The sequence below is a fragment of the Condylostylus longicornis genome, unplaced genomic scaffold (genome assembly GCF_029603195.1).
Source record: "Condylostylus longicornis isolate FDR11 unplaced genomic scaffold, ASM2960319v2 ptg000053l, whole genome shotgun sequence".
Classification (NCBI taxonomy): Eukaryota; Metazoa; Arthropoda; class Insecta; order Diptera; family Dolichopodidae; genus Condylostylus; species Condylostylus longicornis.
In genome coordinates, this window is record NW_026578022.1 from 1,312,434 (window position 1) to 1,337,404 (window position 24,971).

A 24,971-nucleotide genomic window follows, 5' to 3' on the forward strand; every position below is an offset into this window, starting at 1 on the left:
GCTTACGTAAGTGAAATTTTACTGTTGTCAATCTACATAAAAATTATATGGAAAATAAATTTATATAAGTATGTATAATTATTAAAGTTTTAAAAAATCATATATCCGGTATATATATGTTATACATACATAATATTAAAAATAAAAATTTTAATCGTTTAACATAAATATTTTACGATATTTTTAAAGTAATTTAAACGATCAATTACAGTATATATTGCTCATTTATTGCAACAAAGGCATAAATCAAAAAATATGATTTCTAGGTTATTTATACAGAAACCATGCGCTAATTAAAGCATTCTCAAGATGTACAAACTTGGAGTTATGTCAGTAATACAGCAAACAGGGGATATGTACATATGTATGTGAGCATATTTATAAAAAGTGAATTTATAAGATTCAATTGTGATTGTTATAAGGATGCTACGAGATACCTATAGGGTATGTCGTATGAATATTTGTTCAATATAATTTCCGGAAATTTTAACAAATTCACATTCTGTTTTAATATATTTTAGCGATTTTGTTCTTAAATTTTGCATCTTCAAATTAGTTTATACGTATTTAATTTGTTTGTAAATTAAAATCCTCTGATATTCTTAAAATTATGCAGAATAACCTTTTTCTAATAATGTACATTGTACATCAAAGATTTGCTTTTTATACATATGTATGTATCTACATATGTACCTAGTTATTAAAAAACTTACTTTGTATGTATACATACATGCACAGATAATTTTAGAAATTTAATTTACTTTTTCCCCACCTATTATGGCATTCCTTAGATTTCTGTATACAAAATAATAATTAAAAAAAATTACATACTTTTTTTTAATAACTAAAAAACATTCCACTGATCTGATGCGGTTTACCATTCCAGAAAAAACCAGTTATATCCCATATTTCCACATACTTATGTATGTATGTATATTCAAATATAATAATAAAATCTATAAAATCTGCATAAATTTATATGCAGATGAAAACAATCAGAAAAAAAAAAGAAATTTACTAATTTATTTTTAATAATGGGTGATTTTTTCAACTTTCATTTCGCACACTTAAAATTTGACGTGTGATACGTTTTAATAATCCTCACCTCAATTCATTTTCCATTTTACAACACAGGCAAAAACTTTTAAGCAACACCTTAATTAATCGTAATTATTGACATTTATCCGACATTTCGTCGGCTGAGAATTATTTTAGTCCATACGCCAATTTTGACATTTTTAAACTGAGTATAGGGTAATGGGTTTTCAAGCACGCTCTTTTCAAATCTGCAATCGGTTTTTTCCTATCTCTTGCCGTTTTCAAGATACAGAGTTTCATTTTATTCCATATCCACCCATATTTTCGTTTTGTCGGCATAATTTTATGCCAAACGCCATTTTTGAATTTTTTTATTCCATATCCATAGATAAATGAGTTTTTTTCTTTTTGTAATTATAATATTCCATATCCACCGCCATACACGTGTCCGGATTTAAAGTTTCGAAGTAAGTTGAGAATTATTTTATTCCACGTTTCTGGCTTAAATGAGTTTATATTGACATGGAATAATATAAAACTAAATTTATAAAATTGTTGTTATATTCCACATCCATATAAAATGCAATTTAAGCTTATAAGTTTGTTAATAAAATTTCAGTATTGTTTTTGAAAAAATATCTAGAAAGCCATTTAAATCTCAATAAAATGTATGCTTTATACAAGGAAAAAATATCAAATCCACTATCTATGTTTATGTATCGCAAAACATTTAATTTAGAGTTTAACTTGGAATTTTATAAGCCGAAGAAAGATCAGTGTGACAAATGTGTTTTGTACAAAAATATAAAAACTCCTTCAAGATTAGAGACTTTACAATTTGAATTACATAAAAAAGAAAAGGCGTTATCCAGATCTGATAGAGAAGTGGATAGATCGAATATTGATAAGGACCACGTGGTAGTTTGTTATGATTTACAAAGTGTACTCTGTCTTCCAAAATGTTTTGCTTCATCCTTTTACTACAAACGCAAAATTAATACATTCAACCTGACTGCTACTGCAATAACACCTGATAAAAATAAAAAAGTTACATATTGTGCCCTATGGACTGAAGCACATAATGGCAGATCCGCCTATGAGATTTCTTCGGCTTTAATTAAAATTCTGGAAAAATTAATTGAAGATTTTCCTGAAACCCAGATAATTACGCTGTGGAGTGACGCTTGCGTACCGCAAAATAAAAATCAAGTTAATACTACAGCAATTAAACTCTTTTTACAAACAAATAAAATACAAAAAATTTTTCATAAATATTCAATACCAGGCCATTCCCTTATTCAAGAAATGGATTGCGTATATTTTTGTGTAGACCGATTTTTGCATGACTTGGAAATATATAGTCCATTACATTTAATTAAATTACTGCAAGCTATGAATTTTGATGAAGTAAAACTGAAAATCATACAGAGGTGCGCAAACGATTTTAAGTCATTTTCTATAATTTCTCAACAGATGGATTATCAGCAAGTGCCTTTTAATAAAATAAAAATAATGTTGTGTGAAAAGGAGTATCCACTTATTTTAAAATACAAAACGTCTTATAAACAAGTGGAAGACCAAACAATAAATTTAATTAAAAAAAGCAATAAGAAAACATTGCTGACATCAAAAAATATATTACAAATTAGTACTAGTAAAGTACAAATTCTATCTACCAAAACAGAAGTGACAAAGCAAAAAATAAATTATATAAAAGACTTATTAATAACTTAAATAAAAACAAAAACCAGAAACTAATTTTTTATAAAAAAATATTTTAAGTTCTTAACTGTTAAGATAAAATGTTATTATTATATTTAAGGCTGAAGTTGTTACTTTTTATATTTTTTTAAATTAAATTGTTATCATTAATTAATATTTTTAGTTAACGAAAAAAAATACTGTGAAAAAAGCTGTTATGTTTAATATGTTTTTTAAATTATTTCAACTAAAAAATAAAAACAAAAAGTAAGAACAATTCGTTGTTATTTCACATTCTTAGTTTTTAAAATAATTTAGGCCATACGGCAAGACTTTTAAAAGAACTTTTAAATTTTCAGTTTATTTTATAGTATTCCATATCCAACTCACTTTAGGCCACCTCATACAATGTAAAAAAAAAAATCAACAAATGTATGAGGTGGACTAAAACGATTCTGTGACCTTACTTTCCAAAAGTGCTTATAACTTTTAAACTAGCTTCTAGAGTGTCCTTGGTCAACCTTGAAATTTAAAGAAAAATGTTCCAATATTATTATTAAATAATAAAAAAGGGTCATTTTTCGACTAGTTTTTTCATTAAATTTAATCAAACCTTCAAATTCGATTTTCTCGAAACTGACTAAATGGCGCGTGGAATAAAATAATTCTCAGCCGACGATTTATTATAGTTTGGTAGAACACGATTGCACATTTAATACTTTAAAACTGAATCGTTAAAAAATCACCCGTTATATATAAACACACATGTACGTTTACCCGGAATAGTGCTTTTACTCTTCTGCACTGGTTTATACTGCTATCTATTTATATGTACATAAAATAATATTCTATGACGTCTTACATTTTTCCACGAAAAAGAAATTAAAATATTCTCGAGTATTACGACGAATGATACACAAAAACACATTGCAACAAGAAATCAAAAGTAGCAATAAAAATTCATAAAGAAGAGTTAAAATTATTGACACGCAACTTGTTCAACAAGATCATAAAAACCAAAAAAGAAAAAAAAAACAACATCAAAAAAAAAAAATATTTCGCGAGGCAAAAATTCGCAAAAAGTACACAATGCAGAAAAAGACACGAGAAACATGTAGAAAGAATCAATGTAAATGTCAGCATCTTTAGCAATCTTTTAGCATTATTGTAAACATGTAGTGAGTAGAATATGTAGCGTATATACTTATGTAGGTTTTTGCAAGTCAAGATCATATATTATTAAAATAAAGGTGTGTAAACACACATATTATATAAACACTTGAATAAATAGTATGTAAGTATGCATATGTGTGTGTGTATATATATATGAGAATTTATATTGCAAACATGAAAAATACGCGCATCGCTGTTATATTTACGTAAAGCGAGAGTTAGGGAATCATAAATTCATTTTTGTTTACGTCTTGAATTAAAGTTAAATTGAGGCATTTTTATGTGTTAAATGAACGTACAAACATACATACACATGTACGTAATTCAAAAGTAAACCTTAAAGTACTAATCTATTCGTGTCTTTATGCGTACTCAATTCATTTAAAAAATTTATCAAAATAGTTTACGTTATTTACCAAATTAGTTTTAGAAAATCTTATTTACTTTGAAATTAAATCAAACTCCCAAGTGAAGTTGATTTGTAAAGTATTTCCCAGCGTTTAGCGATTTAATATACATACATACATACACAGAATAAATTTGGTCTTCAAATGAATAATTTTTTTTTTAATGCATCCGGTTATAAAATATAAAAATTCAATTAAAATTCTGAACGAACTAAAGAAAAAAAAACCCCCAAAAATATCTTAAAATGCTTTTAGAAATGAAAAACTATAAATGAAAAATTCATGAAACATAAGTATAAAACTTTTATATGGAAGAAATATTTTATTAATAAACATTTTGGAATTTCGGAGAATCTAGAAAATTCCTTGAAACCAGCAAATGAACAATGAAAAAATCAAAAAATTAAAAAAGAAAAACTACAAAATCTTCAAAGCTTTTTTATAAGCAAAAAACCTTCAAAACAAATCAAAAACATTTTATTATTTGAATACGAACAAAAAATTAACGCTAATAGAAGTGTAAATTATTTAATTATTATAAAATTAAAGATTTTCAAATGACTTTTATACAAATTTCAACGAATATTAGAATAGTTTAAACTTAAATGCAAAATAATAATTAAATACAAGAAAAGAATGGCAAATATACATATTTCTGAAGTGTATAACAGTTTTAATAAAATACATTTTTTGTTTAGAATAATGAAAATAAATTTATTGAAATTTACCATTTGATTTTTTAGTGTGTATAACACTTTAATACAAACATATGTATGTACAAATATTCTATTAAAAATTTATGTCAAATATTTTGTTTAAATTAAAAATTTAACTGTACTAATTCTACTAAACTAATTTCAATTGTGTTTAAATTGAAAATTTATGCGGATAGAAGATATTTTAAATACATAGTTATTGTTTGTAGATTAATTTTTAGTTCTGTATAACAAAAAAAGTAATTGTAAAATTTTAACGGAAAATCTGGCATAATTTCAGTCTGATACGTAAACGGTCATTATCGTAGATTTAATTTTAAATTTTGTCGTCTACATACATTAATTTATACATACATTAATTTATTAATTACATTAATTTATACATACATAATTAATTAATTTATTAATTACATTAATTTATACATACATACATTATACATACATTAATTTATATATGTATTATCTAAATTAAACTGGTATACAAAATAAAACTAATGATAAATCGCCAGCGCGCGAATTTTTGCTATTTCAATAATATTTAAAAAAAAAATTTGCTTATAATTTATAAGTACATGTATGTATGTGTGATGTATGTATACATATAGTTTTGGTTGATGGAATCATATAACAAAACGATAATGAATTTAAATAGTAAATTTTTAATTTGTTATACATATAAATAGCAGAGCAAAATAAACATAGAATAGAAAAATTTATTACTACTACATAAAAAAAAAAATTATTTTGTTCGTTGATTTGATTTTATTAATTTTGATGTTATTTTTTTTTTTTATTGTAATATAAATGAAATTCCGCTAATAAAAATAGTATAACAAATATAACAGCAAAAAAAAAAATAACGAAAAATATAGAATTACATATTGTAAAGGTCGAATTTTTTTTTTTATGCTTTCGTGTTCAAACGGATGAGTAATTTGTTAATTTTTATACAATAAAAATAATATGGAGAGAAACAAAAAAATTTCTCTATCTATAATAGATTGAATAGAAGGAGTAAGTAATGAGAGAAAAAATTGGGGGTGTGTAAAAATTTCAATTAAACTATTATTAGAGTGCACGTATGTACATATAAATGTATATTATGTGGTGAGTACTGGGTATGTAAATCAGAAAAGAATAATATGTAAAGCTATACATATGTATGTATGTATATGTCGGTATGAATGACTTTGCATTTATGTACATATACGCCAATAATAATTCTTTTTATAGATTGAATAAATTATAATATGCAGACGTTCACGTTGCATGTACTCAAATGTGTGCAGATGTATGTATGTATGTACATACATACGTACAATTGTACATATTTGGGATTTACATGTTAAATTGTACTTGTATAATATGAATACTGAGATTGTGATTTGTAATTGAACAACAATGCAGTTAGTTCTACATGTTTAAGTATGTTATACAAGTACATAATGTGTAAGAATGTTTAATTAATAAGTGCGGCTCGCCAATTTTGATTTTATTTACTGTTCTTCATTCTAAAGGAACTTATTCTTTACTCAAACTTTTAATATCACCCTTAGTAGTAATTCGTAACTTGCCAATGCCTACGTACTTACATATGTTTGGACCTAAAATGCAATAAATATTACATAATATTATTTTTATCATTGAGAAATCAATTTTCAAGTAGTAGACTTCCTAGATCGAATACTTATGTATTTACAAAAATGGCCCGCAATTGTAATGATCGTTCCATTTTTTATTTTTACACAAACACACACACGATATTGTTGTCAATATTAATATAAAGCTGCTGAATTTTTTGAATATTTTAATAATGGGAAAACATAAAATTTATTTCAAACACACAATTATAATTTTTAACCATACTTCTTTAGTATAATTATAAAATTAATGCAAAGTGCTATTTTAGTCAAACAATGAAAATATTTAATAGGGATATACTCGTATAAATAATTTGAGGAATTTTTATTTTAAAATTTATTGAGGCAATGCTTTTTATTCAATTAATTATTTTTGATTTATTAGAAAATTTTTACGATTGTAGTATATTTTCTTTGTTTAATAGAATTAATTTTATACCAACGTAAATGCAGTACAATAGTTATATGATTTGGGAATTTAAGAATATTAAAAAGTTCAAGTAAAATAAAGGATTTTGTTTAAAATAATAAATATTTGTATGAAAGTTTGAATTCGCTCTGAGAAATTCATTTAAAATTGATATAAGTGAGAAGTAAGTGCATTCCATTTCAAATGTTATAGAATTTTCAATCTTCTTAGTACAGCCAATTTCTCAAACAAGCATTAGTACAGGCCGATTTGTGAGAAAAGACAACAAACACAGAAATAAATCAATTAAAAAAAAGTTAAAATTTTCATGTTTCAACGTATTTGTTTCTTCTTAGATTTGGATAAAAAAATTGCAAGTGAAATATGGCGAGAGCAATTTTACCGCTTTACGAGTAATTCTAATTGTTTATTTCGATTGTGTACATGATATTTTTAAAATTAGTTGTTGAATTGAAAAAAAAAATAATTAAGTTTCTGCATATTTGAAGATTAGGGGTGTACTTTAGAGGTATTTTTGTATGATACACATGCATTCCCTATAAGTTGGGTGGCTTTTTACATTATTTTTAATAATGTTGTGGCCCTAAAGTGATAAAGTGAAACTAAAAAATGAATGTACTCGCAAAAACCAACGCAGAAATTCTATTACATTGCGATTATTATATGACTAATTAATATATGATTATAAATTGAAGTCAAAGAATTGAGTAATATTTCTTGACATCTAGTGCAATCCTTTATTAAGATGACATTATACCATTAAACCTTCTTCTATAATACGTGGTTACTGTTGGATTTTGTATTGTTATACTATTGTATGACGTCTTTACAGATTCATTTCACATTCCTTAAGTTTTGCTCTAAACTTTGAAGCACATTCAAAAGAATCTTATAAAATTTCTTTATTATTATTTTTCTAAGTACTCTTTAATAGTTCTATCTGAATCTATTGCACATAGGAATCGCTTTTATCTTCTTGTATACTACAAAAATTCATAATAAAATTTATTTACTAAAAATAAATATTTTTCAAAGATAAATCTTAAATTATTGATTTTGTTTTTTTTTTTTCAAAACTGAATAATAAATTTCAATAAAATGATAATAAAATAGAAATTTATTGTAAAAATCAAATAAAATATTTTGATTTTAATATTTCAAAAATATATGTATATAGAAAATTTATTATTATTTTTTTTATTATAGCTGACAATAACAAAAAAAAAACAATTTTTATTATGCAAATAAAATTTATGACCGCATATATTGGATATTGTAATAAAAATTTTCTACATAAAATAATAGCACCATATCTATTAATAAATATATTACATGCATTACATATGCATGTGAAATTGCAAGTGTGTATTATTTCCTATATTTGAGGAAAACTACAGATGTAAATTTAGAATTTCGAATCAAATTACGTGAGAGAACCTTAAATTTTTTAAGAATTTTATTAAGGATATTGTAAAAGAGTTCAGTATAACAAAATATGTATGTTAAAAGAGGAAAAAATAGAACGTACGTGTATGCCAGTTACAACAGTAAACTAAAATTCATTACAGTAGATATTAATTGTCAGGAAATTTAGTGACACCTTACAAATTTACGTGTCACTCCTTAAAGACACGAAGTGCATCTAAACTCACAAATTTAAGGTGTAAGAAATATAACAAAATTCTTCATAATTTTTTAATAAAATGCTAAAATTATTATTCAAAATTTAATATAATAAAATTTGTAACACTTGTCATTTACATATTTCAAAACTAATATAATGAAAAATTGTTAAATTTTAAATAGAATCTTAATTAATTAAATTTTAATTAATGAATATTTCCTCGTTCGTATAACACTTTAGATGAAGCATATTTTGAGACACCAAACAGCATAATATAAAAGACACCAAACAGTTATAATTTTGTTGTACTTGTGTAAATTCTAAAATATTCAAATAAAATATGCAAGCACGTGCAATAGAATATTTTAAAACTTTTCCTATAATTCCAAATATTTTAATTAATTAATTTATAATAAAGTAAAATTCTTTTTGAAAAATTTTAATTTATGAAATTAAATTGTAATAATAAATGTTAAAATTTTTATTACATATTTCAATTTTAATTATATAATTTTTTTTTAATTGAGCAGATACACATACTTATAAATTTAGTAAAACAAAATTTTATAAGTGATATTAGAAATTTTAATAAGAAATTTTTGTAAGCGGGTAATGGGAATTACATGAAATTTAGGGTTGTATGCCAGTTAATCGAACATTCCACAAAAAGTCGTTCCACAAAAATTTTTTGGAATTATCGTCAGAATGCACGGACGGATGGACGGACAGAGGGATATCTCTAAATTAATGCAAATTTTTGTGCTGAGTAAGAATATATAAAATACATAACCAGAATGTAGACGGCTCCTTTAAGTGGCTAAATACTCCATATCAATATTAATACTCTTTTCACTAAAGTTTGCTTGCAGAATGAGATTTTAAATTTTGATATGGCACTCTTGCCGTCCATGGCATTGCTTTATGCCTAGTGTTCATGCCATAAACTCATTCAATTAATTTTTTTTAGAATTTTCATCAAATCAATCTATTATTCGAGCATGTGCCCACATATACAGACTATAACAGTACTTAAACATTAAAATTAACAATATTTTACCGTTATTTCTAACAGTAAATAGTTATGAAAGCATTTTTGTTTTTGTGTCACAAAGTCTTGCATAAGTAAATCTGATTTTCCGCAAATATAATTTTTTATTTCTAAAATCATTCAAATATTTTTATTACCTATTTTGGCAAAAAAAAAAAAAATCGACAAATTTCAATGTCATTTCTTTAATTTTAAAATTTGCAAACAGATTTAAACTTGATTATATAATTCATTTTATTTAGATTACTTAACATGGCTTTGTTATTTTGTTGAATTTGCGTTATATAACTAATACATAAATATGTATACTTTTTGCTATACACGTACTATATGCATTAAATAAAATAAACTTTTAAAATACATATATGGTAAAAAATTTTTTTTTTATTGTGTTCCTACTTAAGAATTCAAAAGTTCCGTCAAAATTTTCCACACAAATCTTTTGTAGATTATACTCATTTTTATAAGCACAATACTACAAATTAATAAATATTATTTATTCAAATACATTGTGTACGTATGTACATATGCAAAATTGCAAAATATGAAACAAGATGAATATGGGTGATTTCCAAATTGTATATAAAATGCGTTAGTTTCGGCAAAGTATACTTTTCATATTAATTGTGCAGAAATGTTGATAATGCTGTTCTATTCCATATTGTTTAAAAACCATTTTCAATCAGGACAAAGCAGGGAAAGCATCTCAAAAAATATTTTGAGGTTTTTTATAAAGTTCCAGAATGCAATATTGCAAGTTGAATGCATTTAACCCATTTTATATTTTTCCGCTATAAAATAATAATTTTTTTTTTAGTTTATTTTGCTATTTCCTACATAAATTGTTAAGAAATTGGTAATTTTTAAGCCAAGCTATCAAACGCTAAAATTATATGCGAATGTCAAAATACATACGATTTTGACAATTTTTAATTTCAAATTTGTTCCATGATGTAAACCTAATATTTTTTAAATATTTTACTCTGCAGCATTTCTAGATTTTGGGAGCTATTTAAAGTTGGCTTATCGACTGATTTTTTTTTTAACAATTTTGAAGCCAGAGATTCATTATTAAGGTGAAAAGTGCTGCAATAAAATTTACAGATAAGCTTAAATTAAAATTAAATTGTATTCAAATTCAAATCAACTTTTAAAATTTGAATTTTGTATACTGATAAAATAATAATATTGTAGTGAAATTGCGATAGTTTACCTTTCTAATTATACATATACACGCTATACATATATAATAAAGTATGTAACTTAATCAGGGTATTTAATTATAAATAACTGATGTGAGAGTATTACGTAAAATAGAACGTAATTATTATTTAATATTTTTGTAATTATGTAAAAAAAAAAAAATTGTTCAATTTTTTTTTTTAATAGCCGACTTTATTTTTATATTTTAAATTGTGGTATTAGGGTCTGTGGTGTGTTTCTATGTTTAATATTTTAATTGCCTTGTAATCTGTTATAAAATGACATGGATTAAAATATTTAATATTATCATGTAAAATGTTGTTTGTACATAATGTAAAAGTAAAGGTTTTTTGTTTTAGAAAAAAAATTTATAATTTTAAATTCACGAGCACTTACATACACAACAAGGCTTTCATTAGAAAAATTGTGCTTAAATTCTATATCAAAAATTAAAAACTATAAATTTAATTTTTTAGTTATTAGAACCGATTATAAATTTAATGATTAGATATTAAAATTGCATATAGCATGACTACTTTCAATATAATTAGATTTCAACAACTTTCTATTTAGAATTTAAAATTTAAACTACACACACTTGTTCCCCTTTATTGGGGTTCACAAAATATAAGTATTGCATAAAACTAACGGGAGTTATAATAGTCATATGATATGAACTGATACTTATTTACATGTCCGAGAGGTGAAATTTTAGCTACTGCTAACATATTCTTATATCTAAGAATAAGTCGAAGTCTAATGAGATATGTAAATTTTTTCTGACATCAGACTTTGTTTGATGACAAAATATATAAGATACTCTATTCTTATCAGATTAACTGTCAAATTTATAAAAGATGAAATGGAGGAAATTGATTTTTGAGATAGTTTTAAAGGGCGTTCAGCAGAAATTGGATTTTAATCATCAATCGTAAATTTAATCTTAGATTTTGTCGTATGTGTAAACGGCATCTTGAACGATACTACACGTAGCTAATCAAATGAGACAGATAAAATACTATGAGCACTAGGTTCAATACACATATTCCAAGAAAATTTTTTTTTGCATAGAACTAAAAACAGAAAGAGAATTCGACAAGATGGCGGGCAAATTTTCTATATATATTATAATAAACTATTAATTTGAAATTTTGGAGAGCAATTTTGTTCATTACTTTCACATCCTGTTTATGATCTTTATTAAATTCCTTTCCTAGATTGTTGTCCTGATTGAAATGGGTTAACTTAAAATTTCGAAAATTTTTCAAATAATTTGAAAAAAATTTTTATTATTGTCCATTCAACGTTCACATGTTTCTCCGAATTTATTTTGATGGACATAAACCGACAAAACAAAAAAAATGTGAAAGCATAAACAATCAAATATTTACCACTAAATATCGTAAATTATACTAAACAGAACACTTGATCAAAAGTTCTAAGTTCTCTTTTGAAGAACCCGACCAATTAAACTTTATGAAACATATTTTGTTAAACAGACTCGGCTATGTCAATTTTAATTTGCATATCATACACATACGTAGAGTAAAATTTGATGTGAAATCTTAATATTAACATATTTTGTTATAAAAGAACCTAAGTCGTGAAATAAGACACGAAAAAAAATATTTCTTTTCATTCTCGTTCTTATAAAAAAAAATTTTTTTTTTTGTTCCATATAGAAAAATGACTTCCGCTTTAATTTAAATATTGCATATTATAAAAGATTTACTTATTATATAACTATTGTCATATACAAACAATAACTTTGATTAATGTTTTGTCAAAAATTTTAAATCATAAAAAAAAACCCAAAAGCAAAAGTTCAAATAAAAATTAAGAAAAACAAAAAACATTCTACATCTCCGTCTCTACACAAAGAGAACTTTATGACTTTAGTGTTATTTCTCACTTAGTTTTTGAATCAAGGTCGCTATCCAAATTATTCAAACAAAGCATAATACAAATTTTTACTTCACTCTTAACCTAATAAAGACAAAATCTTTATTTTAATATTTGCAAAAATTAGAAAATATACGAAAGTACTTTGCAAAATACAGTAAAATTGAAAATTATTGGATTGTCAACAGGTTCAGATTATTAGGAAAAAAATTTAAACTAAATGCACTTGTAATAGACTGTCGTCATTAAGTAATTCGATTTTCGTCAAATCAAAAAATAAAAAAAAAAATGTTGACCGAACTTCTTTCTTAACACATTTTCTCCCCCAGTGTGCGTTTAAATAGTATCAAACACAATTTTGAACGAAATTTCAACGAATTTTGTTGGACGCAACCTTGAAATACTTTATTCCTATGCTAGTAAAAAAATGTCTTCGCCATTTTCTTATACAAATGTAGGTGCTAAATTGTTACCAAAGTAACTTTACACAATAATTGTTGAACGGGCGTTTATAGTAATACCGGATACAAGTTCAAGTTGCAAGCGAATTTTTGTCATTTTTGGAAGTAGCCGTGAAAGTACTTACATTCTTTTTAAAAATTTTTAAGGTTCGACTTTCATATTAGAGCTCAGACAGGAATTCAATTTTAAGTTTTCCGAATAATGGTTGATTGTAAAATCGTTCCGCACACATCTAACCCAATAAACTATTGCGGCAATTTAAATCGATTGCATTAACTAAAAATTGTAATCAGTTTTGTCAAAATTTACGAACTGTTTGATTGCTTACGATCGAATATTTGAATATTTTCGGGCTTGAATACAAACCTATACAAAAGAAACAAGCTATCAAACAGTTGCAATAAGTAAAAATTGCATGTTTGCCTGAGCCCTTAGCATTTAAATCTAAAAAGACCAACACCCTCACAAATCAATGTAATTTTCTTTTGAAAAAATTTTTCCTTTTACATTTTAAATTTGACACAACTTTGTGGTAGTAGCAGTTTCATTCACTGCTAATAAGTAAATGTGCGTCTCTTCAAATACCTATGTATAAATGTATGTATGTACGCACATATTATGGTTATTCTCATAAAGTTTCATAAATAAAGATTGCACTGTGGATTTCATATCCAAAACTTGAATATTAAATTTTTTGCATCCATTCTTTATTTTTAAATTATTGAACTTTGAGTTTTTGTAATATTTCTTCTGAAGAAAATAAAAAAAGCAATACAACAATAAGATTTCAGGTTACGATTTAATATAACCTTGAATGAAGGTCACTTCTTTACGATCGTTAACTAAACTGCACACATCCATAAATACGTACATGAATACATTAAAATTTTATACATACTTTTGCTTTCTGTTTTCATAAATTTTTTTCTAACAGGTGCTTTAATACTGATTTTGTTTTATTTACCTTTAATTTATACTTAATTATTTAAAATTACGGCATATACATACATAGTTATGAATAAAAACAAAAATCCATACACACATACATATATTATGCATATTTGTACAACTTTTTGATATTGACCTGTATTTTTGACCGAGCAGAGAAAATAAAAATAAAAATTAAAACTCCCCAAAAAATACAGACGTACAAAAAAAATCTTTAAATTTTTTTTTTTATTTTGTTTACCGTCAACCTTTCGTTATTGTTCCCAGTCACTTATTACAATCATGTTTGCTAAATAATCATTTTATTTACGTGGCTCTTTAAGGTATTTTATGAATCAGTGGCGCATACAAAAGCTTTAATTTAGTTTTACGAAACTATTATTAATAATACTACTATTTCTACTACTACCACTACTAAAACTACTACAAACAACTACTATCATTTGATTTATTATTTATTTTTTATTACTTCAGTTTTATATACCGGTAAAGTATGGTAATAATGTAATAGTTTTATTTCGTTTCACTATTAATATTGTGATTACCCAGTAAGTATTTTGAGATTGAGTTTGTTAAGTTATATAATTAAAATTTCAATACGCTAAAAAATTCAATCGAAATAATTAAAATATTAAAAATAAAAACTTAGACGGGCCCAATTCCTCTTGGTTCTGACTGACTACAATATTATACAGGGTATAGTGTTTCGTTTTATATGAAAGTTTCAAAGACGGCCTAAATTACTCTTGACACGGCTTGGCCACAATATTGCACAAGTATAAATGCTTGATTTTATATAAACGTTTTTAGAAAACAATAGGCAGTGTCCCGAAATATCAAATATTCCTTATGAGTTTTCTTTGATTCAATTATTATTTCTTGTTTGATAAACAAGAAAGCCACTATTTGTATATGTGAAACTTTTATCTCTTTTTCTCTTTAATTTCAATCATATGTAGTAATTTCAAGAAAACGCTTGTATTCTATGTAGATCAAAATTACAACAATAAAATAATACTCTATAAACTGAAATATTACAAGAAAAAGTCCAAATGGGATTCAATCGTTTTTTCTAGAAAATTTCAATATTTTTTATTAAGTCTATATGTTTATACACAAATGGAAATCAAATTTGTACTTAAATATTTATACGTCAGTGCAGGATTAAGGAAGAACTTAAATTTTCAATAGCAGTGAGACATTGACATCGTACAATTATTTTTTAGAAAACTATATAAAAAAGAGTTGAAAGTATATTGGTATTCAACCTTTGGTCTCAAAAAATTAAAATTAATTATGTAAAGATTTTACATAATGAGGCATACGTACATATGACATTTCTCTTTTTGCAATTTTAGTAAATAATTAGTTATTAAAGTTAGAAGTATACATATATGTTGAAACAACTCAACTCTTTAAGTTCGTAAATTGAAGAATTCCAGTAGTTCCAGTATAGATTGACATACATAAAGCTTTTACTGTTCTAACTAAGTACTAGAACTGAATTCTTGAAAAGTCTTTATTTTCTACATTATTTACTTTTAACTTAATCCGTCACTGATTTTGAAGATGACAATGCTAAAAGGGTAAAAAGTTAGACAAAAAGCAAAACAAAAAAAAACACTTAACAAAATTGTTTTGAAACGTTGACTAGAAACTTTTGGTATGCGGAAATACTGGGTTTTTACGAATTTTTTTTTTATTGTATTACAAAACCCACCGCTCCGCTCCGCACCACTTATTTTCATAATTTTTTTTTTACTATTACTTTGTTTTTCTATTTATTATTACAAATTATTGAACTTAAACTCATACAAAATTGTACAAATACATTTACACTTCTACATACATACATATATACTACTATAATTATAATAGATTTATTGTGTAATAAGAGCTGTGTAACTAGAATATAAATTAAAAAAACAAGAAAAACAACTAAAAATTGTTTACATTGAAATTTTTCACCCCTTTTATTGAGGGGATGAATGTACATACACATGTAATTGGTATGTAGGTTACAAGGTGTATTATAAATATTTTTATTTATAAACATTTACGTATAAATATGTATGTATGTTATGCCTACTCGTATATGTTTACAAACAAGTAATACTCAAATGTGTGCGGTCTCTAGAATATTCACTAGAAAAATGCAAAGAAAACAAAAAAGAGATGAGTAAAAAATAAAATTCTATTACGATGTAATGTAATTGTGACTGTGATGTAATGAATGAATCGTTGTAAATAATTGACATGAACAAGGAAAAAAAAACACAAAAATAATTTTTAAGTTATGTAAAAAAAAAAACTAACAAATCTAGGTATTTATTTTTTTTTCATTGCATGGCATTCTGACAGGCACTTGACCGTACAATTTTAAAAAACAAACAAGTAAATTTTTAGGCGCGAGACAAGAACCGATGTACAAACAATCAAAATGAAATTAAATACTGGAAATAATTCACATAACACATTCGTCGACTATACACACACACACATTCACATTTTGTATTTAATTTTATATACGATAATAATAATTACCATAAAGTATTTTCTATATTATCTATAATTATTATCTTGCTTCTGGACTAGGATTTTTGATTTCCGGAATTTTAATTTAAACAAAAAAAAAAAAAAGTTGAATGTGTATAACTTGTGCAATTGTTGATTTTTTTTATTCTTGTTGTTTTTGTTTTTTAATTTTTGTGATAAATCAGATTTACAGTTTTATCATTTCCTCTTTTTTTTTTGTTTTGTAAATTCCAGTAACTGTTGCCAGTGGTTTCTTCAAAAACGAAATATATTGTTCTAGTATTTTTTAAATCTATAAAAAATAATTTGTCTTCAAAATGATTACCGAATAAAAAAGCCAATAAAAACGTAGTATGAGATTTAAATTCGCTGAAAGCTCTTACTCTATAAGTAAATTTTAATAGAACAAATTAAAAATTCCTAACTTTGTTATTAATAACAGTTTCATTTTTGTATTGCTATTGTTCGATTTTTCTATTATCAAAATTATTAATCAAAATTGATTAATATTGACGACCTTATCAAGATCGGCGAAAAAAAAAAGTAAGCGAATCAAATGAACTGGGCGAATTTGTCACCATTATTAGTTTCTGTCACTAGATCCCTAAACATATTAGTACAAGAAATCGAAAAATAACATTACCATAACCTCAAAATATTGTTTTTCAATTCTTGTTAATTCGCCTTAATTAGTCTCACACAATTTTTATTCGAGACGTTCGACAACTTATTTCTCTAAAGCTTAGACGAATTCACCAACCATATATTTTTGTAAATGCATATGCGGAAAAAAAATATCTTCTGATCATTTTAAGACCCTTGTAATGATTTGAATTAAAAAAGCTCAATTATTGTAACTTTAATATATACATACGTAGTTTTGAACTGTAACATAGCTATATAAATTTATACCTGACAAGTTTCGGACATTTAAGTTTCGTTGGAAGGTTTTGAATATATTAAGAATTTTACGAAAACTAAAATATATAAAATCATAAATCAGTAATTGGAATTTTAGAAATATTTCAATACAGATTGAATTCGTTCTTAATTACTCATTAATTAAAAAAGAAACGTATTTTATTACTTTACTTTGCTATTACGATAAAAATTCGTCCGTATATTCTGTATTTAAGTTAAATTTAAGGTGTAAGTGCATATATAAGTAGTTATAACAGTTAGTACAGCTAACGTTAACGTCTAATGTAATTATTAAATTACATTTGAAATTTGATATTATAAATTTTCATATTGTTGGGAAATTTCAAATCATAATTAATAATTAAAAATAAAAATTTTTAATTATTAAAAATGATGAGAGAGCAAAGCCCATAAAAATAAAAGCAAATCCCATATACAGAATCTTCATTACAACTTGCGTTAAAGTTTGATAACTTATACATACATAAGTAGGTATTTTACATGTTATGGTCTATTATGTGAATGCTAAATCTGATTATTAATTTATATTATAATTAATTTTTCTTGTAAATTAATTTAATATTAGATTTCAATATAATATAAGGTATGAGTACTTATGTACGGTAAGAAAAATAAACCACAGTGTTCTTGTGTTAAACATGTACATAAAATAATATTTTTATAAATTTATATAACATGTACTTATTTCGAAAAAAAAAATTATTATCATGTTAATTAATTTTTCATGCTAAAAATTATAAAACCTTCAAATCTTATTTTTTTTTTATTATCTATTTTACACATTAGCGGTATTTAATCCGTAGATAATTAAATAACCATGTATTTACGTTATGTAGAACATTACAAGTGGTATATTTGGTATTTTTATAATGGTCTCTTGTTATAGATTATTTTATTAACGATTGAGTACGCTTTTAACCACCATGTCAGCCACAATTTTCTAATTTCATTAAAATTATCTAAAATTCAATTTACATAGGTATATGTATATACACATACTTTATGTACACATGTACTTATATTTTTAAAAATCAAAAATAAATTATTAAATTAAAAAAAAAAAACAATCAACGTTACACAATTTTTTTGTGGTTTTTAGGATCAATTTACTTTAATAACAATATGAGATATGTGGGTATGTACATATGTGTGTATGTAAGTATATGCATGTGGGTACATAGTATGTGCGTACCACCATAATTTGACTTGACAGTTCTATTATTATCTACTATTCTAATGAACTTTGATTTATATACTATGCGCATACCCACATACATATACATATATTGCATATGGAAAATAAAATCAAAAAATTTAGTCAGAAACCCTTACAGCATTCAACACTTAATTTAATGTTATAAGTCTATTTTACATAAAATATTTTTAATATTTCTTAATGTCTTGCTCGAATGATTTATAGTAACTATTCTTTTGCAATATGCGTGTGCGACCATAATACTCTAAGAAAATTGTGATATACAAATTACTTGCATACATACTTATTGGCTAATGAATATTATTTTACAAATAAATGGCTATAATTTACATATTTACATACAATATTTATTTATAAATTTTTTAAAAAAAAATACCATTAATAATAATTTTATATTATTTTTTTTCTTCTCTTTTCATATTACAACAAAATTACGCGCACCATCATTCAACAATGAATTTTGTAATTTCCCTTTTTGACATAAAACAAAACAACAACAAAAAAAAATAAAAATCCCAAACAACGTATCATAAATTAAAATATGTCAACATTGGGGTGTTTGATCGTGCCTGGTAATAAAATAAAATGTGTGTTTGCTGTTTCTTTTTCAATTTTTTTTTTTCAAATCAAACATTATGCAATCGAACAACATGACGATCCAACAAATTGTCTACAACAAAAATGAAAAAATGAAAAAAAATTCAACATTCTGAATTAAAAATATTAAAATTGTGCAAAAATTGTGAAAATTATTTCATTTTGTTATTTTTTTTTTTTGAAATTACACACATTTACGTGTTATGTGAAAAAAAAAACAAACAAACAAAAATAAAATACAACAAAAAAATTAAATAAAAAAAAAAAATTCGCAAATTATATCAAACCACATAATATTTTTAACACAACTACAATTGCATTAATTTCACCAATACTATTACAATTTGTGCGAATACAATATGAAAAAACAAAAATAATAAAAAAAAAAAATTAACTGAAAATATTTAAAAAATGTGACGCGCATGATATTTGAACTTAAAAAATAAAAACAATAATACAAAAAAAAAAAAAATTTCAACAATATTAAAATATAAAATAAAATTTCACCAATACTAAAATAAACGCGCCATGACGCCACCACTACTTATACTCTTTTAAATTGATAATAAAATTGAATTAAAATAACAACAATAATAATAATGACAACTACTATTGCAAATTGAATTTTATAATCATTTAAATTAACACACTCTACAAACATTCATTCATACATCTATGAATACAAACACAAATTGGTGAATATTAAAATATGATGACGAATTAAATGTGCAAAAATAAAACAAAAAAAAAAAACTTTAACAATATTTTCTTCCTTTTCTATCTCTCTCACATTTTATTTCTAATTTATTTTTCTCTCATTCTCTCTCTTATAATTTTCTAATCATAATTTCAAATTCATTTATAAAACTAACCGTTATCATTGATGAAAATTTTGTAAAATCAAATTAATTTAAAAAAAAAAAATGCTAAAAATAAAATATTCAACAACATTTTTCTTCAATACAACCATAAATAAATGAAAAATGAATAAAATAACAAAAAAAAAAAAAATTGTATATAAAATGAATGAATGTAAAATGCGGTGAACAAAACGAATAAAAAACAAAATACAAACAAATAAAAAAAAAAAAACTACCAACCTACAAATTATTAAACAGGCGAGGGTAATAAACAAGTTCGTATTGGACAGTTGAGTACCAGTGTTGGAACATTAAACATGTCTGTCGCGTATCGTACAAAAATGACAATATCGCCGACTCAAACGGGCCGCGATAATGCAATTATGTTAAAAAGTGATCATTTTTTAAAGGATTTAAGTCCAAAACATATTCGATATCATAATATTAAAAAAAGGTTTGTGAAAATTAATTAATTATTATTTAATTTCTATTTTATTTTATTAATTTTAAAAAGAAAATGATATTAGTAAATTGAAAAGAAAAAAATTAATTAAATTTTAAGAAAAGGGGGGTTCTCCAAACATGAATAATTAGAGGTCTAAAATATATTTTTTTTTTTGGTTGTAATTACTTATGGGGGCTATTAAAATGTCAATAAAGCAACCTACAATTATTTATTTAATAATTTAATAAATATATGTACATATTAAAAAAAATAAAGTAAAGTAAAAGTGAAAATAATTAATTTTTATAGTGTGGCATTTGCTAAAAAAAAATAAAAAATAATATAAAAAACAAACAAAATAACAGTAAAAACGAAGCAAAAAAAAAAAAATTATGGTTTGATGTGGCAAAATTTTAATATTTTTTTTTTTTATATTAAATAATTAAACATTAAAATATGAGAAAACAATAACAAAATTTTATAATTTTTTACAGTGTGTGCCATTACAGAAGCAAGGAATTTTAAATATTTGTCAAAATTATTTTATAATATTGTAGATTTATTTTACATACTTACATATTTAAATAGTGCTCATGTACCCAATCATATACATACATAAGTATTGTTAGAGCTACTTATGGTATAACAAAAAAAAAATTTAGTACAAAATGTGATAATATAAAAATTTAATTGGGTGTGCCATTGAAATGGTATTTAAGTTATTTAGTTTTATGTTATTTTCATTTAACTCTTTTCTTTTATTTCTTCTTCTTCTACTTGTTATTTTATTATTTTAATAAATAAATTCCATAGAGTAGGAATAAAGTATGTATAACAGAAAAGAAGTGTCATAAAAAAAAAAACTGAGCCAACTCATTTTTTTTTTTTAAATTCAAGCCTCTTTGCAATAAATTATATACATGATGTCGTTTGATATGTATGTCGTTTGAGTATGTTTATTGTATTATAGTTTACGTGCTGCAACAAAAACAAAAAAAAAAACAATGTGTACAAATTTAATGTTTATTATTTGTAATATACTTACATATTTATGTATACATACGTGTTTCCATACATGCCTACTTAAATGATTCATTCTTTAATAGACTCTCAATTTAATGAATGAAATTGAGTTTGCGTTTTTTATTACAAAAAAAAAAAATGTTTGTTACTTTTTTTTCTATAATTTTGTGATGGTGTTATTTTTCTTATTTTGTTTTTTTTATATTATTATTATTTTTTTAAATTAATATGGAATTTATGAGTGGGATTAATGCGCGCGATACTCAATCTCATTTTCATATATTGTATAAGTATATTTTTCACCATTTATGGTTATTTTGAGAAAATCTTTTTGAAAAATCACAAACACACACAAAATTAATTATAACATTATGAATTTTTAATATTTTTTAATTAAATTAGTTTATTTTTAAATTCACAATGTACGTACTTATAAGGTTTTTTTTCCAAATTAATTTTTTAACAAAAATTTAAAATTAATTTTTAATTTTAAAATTAATACAGGCAAGGTAACAAATGACAATGGTGTATTAAAATGTTACTTATTCCTAGAATATTCGTTGCAAACTGTAGATATTGGCTAAAAATTTTGTACAATTCGAAAAAAAACGGTATTTATGCTAAGCTACTGGCAATTTCAGCGTGTTACTCTTTTAGTGACGCTACGCTGGTAAGTGTCAAATAGTCACAAGTATCATTGAGTTAATTTTTGTAGCAAATTCGTAGTTAGAGTTTTTTAACGTTTTATAGCAGCATTTTATAAATTAATAAGTCTCTGAATGTATTTTTGACGTTTTTGGCAAGAAACGAGTTTGAAGCTTTGGTTTATCGAAGAATGTTTTTACATTATTACGCATATAAAATGAATATTAAATGTTTTTGCTGCAAAAATGAGCTCATTCTGTCTTTTTAGTACGTATTTGGTCATTTCTTTTATCATTTAAATATAGGATTTTCACTCGTTTCAGTTCAAATATAAAAAGTGCAGCTGTTAAATTTTCAGAAAATTTCGATTTTATTATTTTTGTATTACCTACCGGAGGGAATAAAAATTTTTTAAGATTCTTTCACATCTGTTAATTTTAAATTATACTATATAATTAATTGTACTGATAAGGAAACGGGGCATAGTCTCGGACTTGTTTTCTTTGGTGGTTATTACAATGGTTACAAACTGACCGAGAAACTTTGATATCGGAACTAAGGTAATCAAACTTCAAAAATTAATCTCAAATTTTTAATTGTTGACACGTTTTGTTCAATTTGATATGATAAATTCGATAATACAGTTTGTATTTTGAATTTTAGAATTCAAATGATTTTTTAAAGTAAGGACTGATAATTTACATATTTTGTAGTAGATAGTAAAATTTAACAAATCAAATTGCGATGTATCTAATTTTCAATTAGAATTTTTGACAGTTCGTTGAGTACCTAAGTATACTTAAATTATCAAACTGATTACAATTTAATGAAATTGATTACAAGTTCAATGCTAAGTTTGAATAATATTATCAATATTACTCTATTAATTCATTATTTATTCCTAATATAAAAAAAAAATGTCTACGTATTTATGTAATTTAAATAATTTGTATAAAATTATGAAAAGGTCATTAATATTTTTTTTTCTACAATTAGAATTTCTAATTTATTCATTTACGTTAACGCAATAAAGTTCAAAAGATCAAATTGTAAAACAAAAATTTTTTAATTAATGATTTTAAATTTATAAATAAAATTAATAATAAAATTCAATAATAAAATTGGTGCATTTTCTTTAAATCAGTGTTGCCAATGAAATTTAGTTACAAAAGCACGTTAAATCACATTAATTTGTTGTATATCCCTTTAACATACATAAAATTTAGTTACTGCAGTTGATTACACGTGACCTTTAAAGTCAAATGTAGTGAATGACCTTTATGTATTTTAAATAAAAAAAAATTTTAAAAAATAATCATAATTTTTAAAAATTTTGCTGCATTTACATAGGAAGTTGAAATATAAATTGTGCATACTTACTTAACATATATGCAAAATTCTGATATTTTTGCACATTTTTTTTTTTTGGGATATTATTTACTTGCATACTAACATATTTTATAATTATATTGTTCAAAAGAACCTTATTCAAGCATTTTTTACTTAAAAATAATATAAATAGCAAAAAATATTTAAAAAAAAAGCTGGGAATTTTAAGCTTTCAATTTCTTAAAAATTAAAATGTTTAGCAATATTTCAACAATTTTTATGTATGCAAAAATACTTTGAATACTTTGTGACACGTTTTAATAATAATTTTCGATAAAAGTTTATGACATTGATCATTATGAATTTTTAATTTTCTTTATTTATTTTTAAAAAAAAATATTTTGAAGTTTTACTCAGATTTCCTTGAAAACATTTTTTTTAACATGATCGAATTAAAATTTTTTATTTTGACTCTTTTTTTTTCTGTAAATTTCATTGAAGCGAAACTAAAATTTTAACTAAGTTGCAGTATAGCAACACTGCTAGGAAATATGCTTTTTGTAAAGAGAAATTTAAGTTGTATAAGTCGGTACCCTATAAAATTTGTTGATGAAAATTCAGTGTCTTATAAGTAGCAGAATTTAAAAATTATTTTTGATTTTCAATTGAATTAGGTAATCCTTACCAATGTTTATTCATAATTGATTTGAATTTGAATTCGAAACTGTGAGAAGAAATGTAAAATATCCAATAACATCAAATATTCTCTAAGTTGAATTTTTTTGTAACACATTGAAAAGTAAATCTTATCCTGTTCGATTTTTCTAAATTGATTTTTAATGAAATCATACAAATGCATAAATTTTAAAAAATTCATATTTACTCACATATGTACTTAGAATAGGTTCTGTTTGACAAAAGTGTATTAATTCAAAAAATTCAGCTTGTCAGATTCGAAAGCCATTTATGCATTTTTTATTTTAAGAGCTGTATAGTATGTGACGAAAAGTTAAAATTTTTAATTTTGTGATGAAAACTGGTTTGCATTGATTTTAAGAATATGGCATTTACATTTTTGGTTAAACTT

At 24.0% G+C, this 24,971-nt stretch overlaps 1 protein-coding gene across 1 annotated transcript in view; it reads left to right on the top strand.

Moving 5' to 3' along the window:
• Positions 1 to 24,971, top strand: part of LOC129611592 (autophagy-related protein 13 homolog) — a 150,837-nt gene that overhangs the window by 75,263 nt on the left and 50,603 nt on the right. Inside the window, exon 3 of the mRNA XM_055524801.1 lies at positions 20,701 to 20,896. Coding sequence (XP_055380776.1) covers positions 20,701 to 20,896 — 196 coding nt within the window. The remainder of the gene's footprint in view (positions 1 to 20,700; positions 20,897 to 24,971) is intronic.